This window comes from Vanessa atalanta, chromosome 13 (genome assembly GCF_905147765.1).
Source record: "Vanessa atalanta chromosome 13, ilVanAtal1.2, whole genome shotgun sequence".
Classification (NCBI taxonomy): Eukaryota; Metazoa; Arthropoda; class Insecta; order Lepidoptera; family Nymphalidae; genus Vanessa; species Vanessa atalanta.
The window spans coordinates 5,672,997-5,684,307 of record NC_061883.1 but is presented as its reverse complement, the minus strand read 5'-3'; the positions used below and the strand labels follow the sequence as shown (position 1 = coordinate 5,684,307).

The following is an 11,311-nucleotide window of genomic DNA, read 5'->3' as shown; positions in this document are numbered from 1 at the left end:
ACTTACAATAAATATCTTTAGATATTTTTCATTACTTACAATCTCAATTATAATATTATTGCACTCTTTAATTAAAACATTAATTATTTTAAGCAAATAATAATCTATTCGTGGAAAATTGGCGTTTTGAACGTTGGTTTAATAACTTTGAAGTATAATTAAGTGGATTTAGATAGTTCAATGGAATAGTGTTGTATTGTATTAGAAACAGAGGTATATTTAAGAACATTTGTAGATATTACAGTCGATAAATCAGTACTATGGAGTATTATGCTACAGCATATGTCTATAATACTACTCGTCACAGTAGCATACGAAAGCGATCATGTGGCGCCCGCATAAAAGACTGAGAGGGTTTTTTAGTGGATATTCCGGTGTACTAGGGCGCAGTTTGGGCACAGGCGAGTCACACATACATCCCAATAAAAAAAAATACTGATTTATATATTTTTTTTTATTTGACTTCGTTTAATATCCAACGCAACAAATATTTGATAGCAACAGTTGCTATGCTATAACCGTAATAGTCCCATATTGTATTGCATAAAGCAGAGCTATTATCAAAACTCATCAAATATGTAGATAAATCGAAGGTTTACTCCCCTTTCTATATTCTTCAATTGAAAAAGGCTATCTGAAAATATTTCATTTTACAAAGAAATTGTTTTGTTGCAATATCGAAGTCAATTTGTTAAAAGCAGTGTAATGCGACCCACCGAGACAGGAGACTCCGATGGATGTTGTACTTTATCAAATTTACAACTATTTATATATATATATGTTTATATTCCTTTCATACATACACATATTCCTTGTAAATTTACAGTGTAGGTAACCGTATGATCAAAGATGTGCCTGTAATTACTCTGGCTCACTCAGCCTTACAATATTGTTGTTTGTCGATAGAATATTTGATGACAGCATGGTGCCTACCAAGACGGATTTGTGTAGCCACAGACTTCTTGCTAAATGGATATTTGTCGTAGCTAGTGGGATCATTACAGTAGAGCTATTCTGTAAAAAGTGACTTCGTATCTCACTAGTAAACCGTTTTAATATCGACTTACGGTCATACACCACATTTTTGCGTGCATATTACTTTCTGATTATTGACGGTCGTGTTCTACTATGAGTATAGAGTGTGTTTTTACAGAAGAGTTCTATTGGTCCCAGACACTTTATTGAAAACTGTACATTTTTTTATTTTATGACAGTATCGTTTTACTTATTTTATATATTAAATTATTATTATGGCATAACTGCAGATATCCAAGGTAATTCCCCTGTAGTTCTAAACCGGTGCCAATCGTATAAGAATTTGCCAATAACTGACGTTATAAGTGCCAAAAGGATCAAATTAACAATGTTAATCGTACTTATCGGCATTTTCATGTCATTGTTCCTGCAAACGTTGCCTAGTGATATTGTACTTATCTGTAAGAGAATAAATAATATCAATACTATTAGGTTAGTTGCAGCTTCAATATAACTATTCTAAGCTAATTTAAGTTAAAATTCTAATTATGTCCAACGTGCAATTTTTGTTATTTTGTTTATATATTATGTAGCAGCACATCTGTACGTCGTTACGTCGCTAGCCACTTGATAGCCACACCAGGCCTTAGCCCAGCAGTGGGAAATTTACAGGCCGCTAATGTAATGTAAATGTTGAATATACGTACTAATTCAACACAGTGAAATCTTTTCTATGAATTATGCACCATTTTGACGACCTCCGTGGTCGAGTAGTGTGTACACCGGTTTTCATGGGTACGCCACTCTGAGGCCCCGGGTTCGATTCCCGGCCGAGTCGATGTAGAAAAAGTTCATTAGTTTTCTATGTTGTCTTGGGTCTGGGTGTCTGTGGTACCGTCGTTACTTCTGATTTCCATAACACAAGTGCTTTAGCTACTTACATTGGGATCAGAGTAATGTATGTGATGTTGTCCAATATTTATTATACCACATCTCTACCTCATCGCTTGAAACAACGATCAGTTCTAACAAAAAACTATTTATTTGAAACAGATGATAGTCTCTGAAAAGAGTATTTTTTTTGTCGAAACCTTTTTTATATGTACTCGAAACATTATTCTAAAAAATATTCCACTATCCTACTCACTACAAAGCAGACGTTTCATTACACTGCCACATTCCTCTAAAATTAAAATAATCAAATGAAATTGCTAACAAACAATTTTTATCAAAGAGCACCTATGAATTTTTCATGACTAATCAGTCATGACAATAAGTGTCAACAACAGAACATTTCTTTGAAAGGTTCTTTTGAAAACAATTGTTTTCCTTACATGTGTAAGCATTTAAAAAATATATATAATAGATAGCCGGGCAAATGAGCCACCTCTCGCTACTGCCAATAAACAATGGCTAGCAGCACTAGAAATATTAACCTTTCCTTACATCACACCAACGTGCCACCAACCTTGGGAGCTAAGATTACGTCCCTTGTACTTACAGTTACACTAAATAACCCAACCTTCAAACTGGAACACAATCTGATGTGTATCTAGTGTAATGGGTGGTAGCTACCCTCAAAATAAGATACCAGATACATTATCTAACTCAGTGAAAAACTCCATTTGGCATTAGCATTAGCAGCCCGTAAATGTCCCACTGCTGGGATAAAGGCCTCCTCTCCCTTTGAGGAGAAGGTTTGGAGCATATTCCACCACGCTGCTCCAATGCGGGTTGGCGGAATACACATGTGGCAGAATTTCGTTGAAATTAGACACATGCAGGTTTCCTCACGATGTTTTCCTTCACCGCCGAGCACGAGATGAATTATAAACACAAATTAAGCACATGAAATTTCAGTGGTGCCTGCCTGGGTTTGAACCCGAAATCATCGGTTAAGATGCACGCGTTCTAGCCACTGGGCCATCTCGGCTCGAATTCGAAAAAAAACTCCATTGGATCATAATTTGAGTGAGGCTTCATATTTTTTATACTGTTATTTTTATCTTTTTAAAAGCAATTATTATTTTCCTTTTTACCCCTCCAATTTAACTTTAAGCTTGTGTGTGAGCGACAATAGCTCCAAAATATTGACGATTCAATAATACTGTATTGTAAAGCTTACTTGAATGAAATATATTTGATTTGATTTTGATTTGATTAATATCGCCAGGCGGTCCTTAAAACATTTTGCTATTGGTGCTTAATTTATAATTGTGCTATCTGACATTTTGCTATTGGTGCTTTATAATTGTGTGTGTGATTTATAATTGTGCTATCTGTAAACTTAAAACCGCATTCTAACCTTCTCTATAAGTTAAGGATTAAAATATTTATGGTATTTACAGGATGATTTGTAACACTTACAAATTACTGAATTTAAGTCCTCTGAAAAAATATGTTGAGGCTGTTCTTACAAGGTCAATTAACTAAGCACCGGTTTATATTTTCTTAGTTTGCATAAACTGGAAATATACGAACCCGTTCGGTCTTAGAACGAACATACACGTGCCTACACTTAGAGTGCAAGTGCGCGGCTTTGTGATTTTTTTATGACGTCGAAATTAAAATTAGAGGTGTTGATAAGAAATCTAAAAGACTATTATTGTTCGTTGAACTTATGATCTCTGGATTATATAATTTCAAGCAGCTTCACCACAGACGCTTCATTGCATTCAAACTTCTTTTTAGTAGTGACTTTCTTTCAGTGGCTGACTGAAGGTATATTTTCTGTTTTTTATTGTTTATGCGTTGTTACAAACTATACACAAACATTATTTTTTGTTAATAACTTTTTTTGCACTAAACAAAAAAAGTTGAAATTTTAATACAAGGTAAGTTATAATTATCTACACCTTCTGTCCAAATTTCAACCATCTAACAATTTTTTTCACAAAGTTATAAGCAAAAACGCTTTTCACCCTCTCAACCGTTCGTTCGCTCCAGAGGGTTGAAAATTATAATTTGTTATTATTTTAAAGTCCGAAACCACATATCAAAAAACAATAATGATACTAATTACTTGACCTTCACGGGCTTTATTGTCTGGCCCATATGCCGTATAATGTTGTTTCTTGTTACCCAACGTCCGATTTTGTAAGCATAAGTACTGTTATCAAAGGTGTCAAGTAAATAAATAAAACAATAAGCTAATCAAATTCTATTCCAAGAAATTTATGTCAAGCACATTCCCGTGGAAGTTGTACTCGGAAAGATTGTTTACAAAGGTATCCATTCAGTCACTAAGATTTTTAAAGGGCACAGTTAAATTCAACGGACGTTTAAACAATGTGTATATTATCAATGTTACTTAATTTGTCGATATATTTTAATAGCTAACTATAACTTTTTCACTATGGTCGTAAACCAAATTAGCTGACATCTTCAAATCTATGGTGGAGGAGTAGTTGTTTGTTATTACGGTGTATTTTAGGGCATAGGGTACTATGCCCTAAGTTTTTTGGACTTCTTACAAAGTGTTTACAAATTTTCAAGATGATCAGTTGAGTAGTTAACACTTGAAAGCGTGACAAATAAATAAACAATCTTACTTCCACATATATTATGATATTAATTAGGATTTAAATTACAGATTTTAAATACCACACAAAATAATCACAGAGGTTAATTCCAAACAGTGCAATGTACTCTACTCTTGGATAAGTGCAAAAAATGTGAATAAATAATTCCGCTATTAATTTTAACGTCAAATATGTATATATTTATTTAATGTACCCGGTCTATTTATACAAGTATCAGAAACGAAACGGATCGATAATGGTAATAATAAATGGTATATATATACGGTAAAGGTATATATATATAAATTGCAAAGGCCAAACTGCCTTTGAAAATTTTCGTTGAGATTTTAATATTTATGAATTCAAAAAGACATAAGTATCTAAAAAACGTTCCAATTTTTTCATAAAAATAAAAATAGGGATATTATTTTTAGTAACAATATTCAAAATTTATTCACAGTCCTAAGGCATGTTACATAAAAGTAAATCTACTTTATTTGATTTTTTATATTATTCTTCATCCATTTGAATTATTCATAAGTAATAATAACATAACTTTATGGTTGAGCTTTGTCCACCCACTTGTAGCAACACACCTGTACGTCATTACGTCGCTAGCCACTTGCTAGCCACTCCAAGCGCATACCATATTTGTATGCAATCGCTTGAAACAACGATTAATTCTAACAAAAAACTGTTTATTTGAAACAGATGATAGGCTCTGAAAGGAGTTGTTTTTTCGGCGAAACCTTTTGTATATACCCGCAACTTATTTCTATTAAGGATTCCACGATCGTACTCGCTACAAAGCAGACATTTTATTATACTGCCACTCACCTCCTACACTGCCTCGCTCTTGCATTCTAGTTTGAAGGTTGAGTAAGCTAGTGTAAAATTGTAAATACGGGCACAAAGAACATACATATTAGTTGCCACGATTGGTGGCGCGTTTGCGAAGTAAGGAACGGTTAAAATTTCTTTACGCACGCACCAATAACTATATTCAGTGGTGACTTGCCTCTAAAAATCTGACCACTGGTATTCACGCGTTTGCCTCCATTTGTCCGTCCAATTACCAATACCATAAAAAAAATTATGTTCAACTTACCTGAACATAAGAAATAGATTTGTCGTCTGATTTAGCACATCTTATATCTGTTAAGTCCCGTATCACCCTTTTATACTTCAAGAGCAACCCTTGAAATCTCGGTATAAAGTGGCAATCGCATCGCCACGGATTCTGCCCTAAAAACACATGCATTATATTGTTGTTTCCTTGAAAAGCTTTATCGAAGGCGTACACTGGTATCTGAAAGATATAAATTAAATTATAGTAGTCAATAGTATACAGACCGGGAGATGATGACACAAAATACTAGGTATTTTGTACCAGTATGGCGGTTCTTCAGGGGTCTAATTACGTAAAGACAAAAAGGAAAATGATGGTCATAGCGCTCGCAACGGCGGCCCAATCGCGTAAGCGTTAATCGAACGCGTCGGATAAATAACGAGTGTCGAACGATTTGTTCCACAAAAATACTTGTATTTTCAGATAGTTGAAAAAAAAGAAGTAGGCGGTAGCGTATGCCATACTTCTCGGGTGTGGCTTACAGCCCGCCATACCGACGCGAATACATTAATTTAAATAAAACAATTCAACCATATGTACTAGGCTATTTTTTGCATAGCTAATCATCGTCGAGTTCACGAAAATCACCTTGCCATACTTTTATTAACGCCCACGCTATTGGGCCGCCGGTGCGACCGCTATGACCATCATTTTCCATTTTACCTTCATGTAATTAGACCCCTGTAGAACCGCCATACTGGTACAAATGACCTAGTATTTTGTGTCATCATCTCCCGGTCCAATATTAAGTTAAAATTCTTGTTTACCATTATAGAGACTGTTCCAAAAATTTTAATAAAAAATAAATTGTCGTCATTTAAAATCAAAAATTCAATTTTATTTTTATTATTTTAGATTTAAGGTAAAGAATGTCTTTGCGTAATATTAAAATGAACATGTTGTTTTAGCCTGTAAGATTGTATTAAATATTAATATATTTTTATTAAAATTTAACCATCGATTAGACACCTTATGATTCCTTATAAAAAAATACTTAACCAATATTTTCGCAATTCAAATATATTAGTTATGTGTATATCTGATCTAAGTTGTTGTATCACTTAAAAGAAACGTATCATCTAAATGACAGAATACAGAAGTTTATTTTAAAAGATTAACAATAATAGAAAATCCAGTTCTCCTTACTTTTAGTATTATTTAAAATTCACCTGCTTCAACATGTTTCCCCGAAGACTTAGTACTCTAAAAGTCGTAAACCACTCAGATCCTTCTAGTTCTTTAACGGTTTGAATACTGTTGTTGTCAAGGTATAAGTCTACTAGTTTCTGGTACTGAGGATTTTGAACCAGCTGTCGAATACTGCTTAACTGAAAATTACAAGGGGACATTATAAAACATTGTTTCAGTTTGGACATATTTTCAATATAACTTACAATAACTACTCTTATTCATTTCCCTGATTACCAGATTGAGAATTGTTTACCAGAAAGTTACAAATGTACATATATATAATGTCAGGACTGGTATGGAACTAGCAAATGGTCCTTATGATAAGTGGAAACCACCACACAAAGACACATTAAAATGTATTAAGAACACCTAAGACACCTAAGATACACAGAATAAAAATAAAAATCTTTTTACAATTTATACATACGTTGACCTCCTAAAACGGAAATTAAAGTGTACTTAACTATCGAATTAATCTTAACCCTCATTGGTCGCCTATTGCATCATCGCTGTTGCCATCCAATGAGCGTTTAGATTCAAAGCAAATTTGTTATTTAAATTTTACCAACTAAAAAACACTAGATAGTAAACAAGTTTCACTACCAATAAAATAATCTGCAGATTTTCTCAATTGACTTGATGAAACTGGCTTTATGTAAAACCGACTTGAACGAGGAATTAGTTGGCATCACCATCAGATAAAATGGGTTACTTTTGCAATGATTATTACTTAAAAAAAATCTTTCACCAATTAGTTCTGCTAAAGTCAACAATGGAATCTGAGATTAAATGCCTTGCCTTGCCACTCCCTCAAACCGAAACACAGCACACAAAGTATTACTGTTTGGCAGTCGAATAAATGGTGGGTTAAAACGATATGATTAAACTTTTAAAGTCGGTTTAATGTAATAGTATCGTATCTTTATCAAACTGTTGTTACAAAACTCTATAAAATATGAAATTCCGAGTTATTTAGTCATACTACTATAATAATATATATTTTTTAACTATAGAAAAACGTATCTGCAATAAAACGTACAACAGAATACAATTACAATTTCACAACTTTGATATGTCTTTAATCGAAAACATAGGTACGAAAAATTCCTCAACCAAGCAAATATCAGTTCTCCAATTACGCAGGGGAAGCAATTAGATCTTGTTACATGTGTGAATCCATGTGACATGATTGGAAGAAATTATGTTTGTGATGAACAAATGAGACCACGCACTCAAATAAAACCCTTATTTATTACATTGACGCGGCACTTCAGTGCAAGCATTCGTGTTAGTAGGTACTAAATATATACATTAATATACCTTTCAGAATACAAAAAAAACGCTGTTCCATATTTAAAACAATTGTTGACATTTTGGTAGCACGAAGTTGCTTCCGCTATTTATTATTTATTAAACAACAGACACGAAGGAATAAATTAACATCATTTGAGAATCTCTTAATCGAATTACTATATTTTGGTCTTCGATCCATCAACCTTTCAGTCTTGATGATAATATATACTTAATTTTATTTTTAACCTTAAGAAAACTGAATTCTTCTATCTATAGCCGTAGCAAACTATTTTAATCATGTGTTAATTTATATGAATCGTCCGTAGCCCAGCAGCATAATTAACAGCAATTCACTTTTTTTTTCATTTGTATTAATTAGTACTAAAAAGAAAACTGACTGGCCATTAAACAGCAGAAAATAGACTGGATTATTCCGGTTATTAGACAGCAGAGATCAGACCGGATTAATCCGGGTTCGGCTTACGTTTTCGAAAATGTAATGTGTACACTACACTTACAATACACTTACAATTTTACAAACCGTAACACAGCAACACAAAGTTTTGCTATTTGATGAAAATATAACTACTGAATAGGTACCTTCGTGGTTACTAAGGAAAGCTCAAAATATTAACGACTTTAGTAAAAATCCAAAATGAAAGCTTTTGTTATATTTTGATTACCTTATTTCCTTCAAGCCGAAGTGTTGTTGTACTGGGCGGTAAAGACGCTGGAGGGCTCTCTAGGTTTCTCTTTGAACAATCGACTGTGATTAATGGAATCACTGTCCCTTTACGATCAGATACCACGTGGGTCATTGCGCATGCACAAGGCTCCGGACAAGTTTCTCGCACCATCTAGGTCATAAATATTTATACTTTTAAAATAATTCATTATTAGTGGATACTTATTTCTAAAACAGATGAACAATTTATTTCAACTTCAAGCAGATGGCACAAGTAACCCTTTTTTTAAGCTTGCTGAAAAACGAATTAACGCGTTTACCCCACTTGGAGGGGCTATGTGACCAGCGCTGAAAATACCGGAATACCGTATCTTCGGAGACCATCACCATGACCACTTTTGCAGGCATCAAAGCTAGAGGGGTTCCCAGGATATAGAGAACTTCTTCGATCATCGATCATCTTCAATGGAGCGGGTCAGAGGAGGCACTCTCTTCACACTTCTGCTACGCGGCCTCTTTTTGTGACATAACCCTTTTGCAGACAGAAAAAATCACCATTTGCCTTTTTTTTGGGTAACTTATTCTAGACCACTCAATTTTGATAAAACTATGACGGTGCTTTATCAATTTTTTTAAGTGTGAATCCATTTCTATACCATTAATATTTCATTTTTAACACACTTCTGAGACTATTTTATATATTATAAACTAATAAAAAAATATATCTCCTTAATATTTTCAGCTAAGTGCATTTTCTTTATTAATAAATTATTAATACCGTGTGAAATAATATTGGACTATTGTCGAAGTCAATAGAATTACAGTATACGTAAACATGTGTAATTACAGACACAACGGACGTAACATCAAACCCATGGTTCACGTTCCATTCGAGTTTAATTCCATTATTTATTGGTGACCACGTACATAGCATCAGTTATCCTAGTCAGTCAAAAAAACCACATATCCATTATATTCGTCAGAAATCGTAAACAATACTTTTATATAAACAAAACCTTAGAATTAAAGTTATCGTTACTGCCAAATATGATTTATACCACGATATGAAACAGAACGCTGAGCTCTTAATTGATAAACAGAAATACTGTCAGGGACATCTTAAATGTTTATAACTTCAAAATTGTGCTTCTAAGCGTACAGAGTTTTGATTTCAGTGCCGAAAGTTAGCACCAACGATGGAGTTCTTTTTTCGATTTTTTGTTCTGAACTGTGTAACTGTGTATGAATTTAGCATAAGCTAGTTTTACAGCGATATAAATAGGAATCAGAGAAAACACCATGTTCTCACAGAATAAAAATAAGAATGTCGGGTACAAACACACTTATCGTCGAATTATCTACTTATATATATAGAGTATATATATATATGTATAGACAGCTTCGTAGATATTTTTTACCTTTAAGAAATGTAAAATCAATCTGAATTCGTCCGTGTTTACCCATGAGAATCTACCAGTGCTCTTATGAGCTTACAAGTAATGTCGTTATTACAAGCCAAGCACCGAGGAAAATGGTATCACAGTACTTTTTTGTGGTAACTTTCGTCAATCTGCCTATTATACCAAGCGGAATCGCATTCCACGCGGATGTTACATCAACCTTCTGCATTTGACAATAAATATACGAGGATCTTTCGCAAAAAAAGTGTAGTTTCACCAGACGTAAACTTTTTGCATATTTTCAGTAAATTCTCACCAAATCACACACTGCAGGTCTAGTACGTCATTATATATAGTCAGTCTCACCTTGTCTGACATATTTTTCCTTATCCTTGTTTATTAAATTGAAATCGTGAGGAAAAACGGGCTGAAAAATTTAATCTACCAAAAAAGTTAAGAATGATCCCGTTCTACATGCTCAATATAAAGCAAGAAATAAAGCTAAATACCAAAGGAGAATAAGAAAGAAAAAAAGCGATTCCTATAAATGAAATGACTCCGCGACAGCAAAGAATACAAAGAAAAAAGTGGAGTTTATGTTTCAAAAACTATTATGATAGAAAAAAGAAAAAATATATATAAGTTAAAATCTTTTATGGATTGTAACAGTCCAACACTTGTCATCATCATTTTCATCTCATCTCATCAGTCACTGAAAACGTGTCAGAAAATGAACAATTTGTATCAAAAATCGCACAGTTAACATGCTCGAAAGATAATTTGGAGAAACCTAAACGTAATTTGGAGATACAGAAAAGAGAATAAAAATGAGGCCTGGTGAAGAGTTTTTAAGGATCTAAGACTCATGTCGCTAAAAAAGTTTACCGGATGGACTTAAAGAGCATATTACCTTTACAGGCTAAAACGACAATGGTGCCCATTACGTGTTAATTTTTTAAAAAGGCCAAATTAGAGTTCATGCCATAAAAAAATAAGAAAGAAGTAAAAATGTTCTTAGGAGAGGTTGTGAATTGAACAGTTGTGTAGCTGATGGAATAAAATATTTTGTAAAGAAGATAGGTATTACATTTAAAAAACGATTCGATGAAACGATATG

At 33.4% G+C, this 11,311-nt stretch overlaps 1 protein-coding gene across 1 annotated transcript in view; it reads right to left on the bottom strand.

Moving 5' to 3' along the window:
- Positions 1-806: 806 nt before the first annotated feature.
- LOC125068301 (protein singed wings 2) overlaps positions 807-11,311 on the bottom strand; it is a 30,230-nt gene continuing 19,725 nt past the window's right edge. Inside the window, exons 6-9 of the mRNA XM_047677410.1 lie at positions 8,793-8,966; positions 6,795-6,953; positions 5,605-5,805; positions 807-1,434 (exon numbers count right to left, since the gene is read on the bottom strand). Of these exons, the coding sequence (XP_047533366.1) occupies positions 1,249-1,434; positions 5,605-5,805; positions 6,795-6,953; positions 8,793-8,966 (720 nt within the window). The 3' untranslated portion in view covers positions 807-1,248. The remainder of the gene's footprint in view (positions 1,435-5,604; positions 5,806-6,794; positions 6,954-8,792; positions 8,967-11,311) is intronic.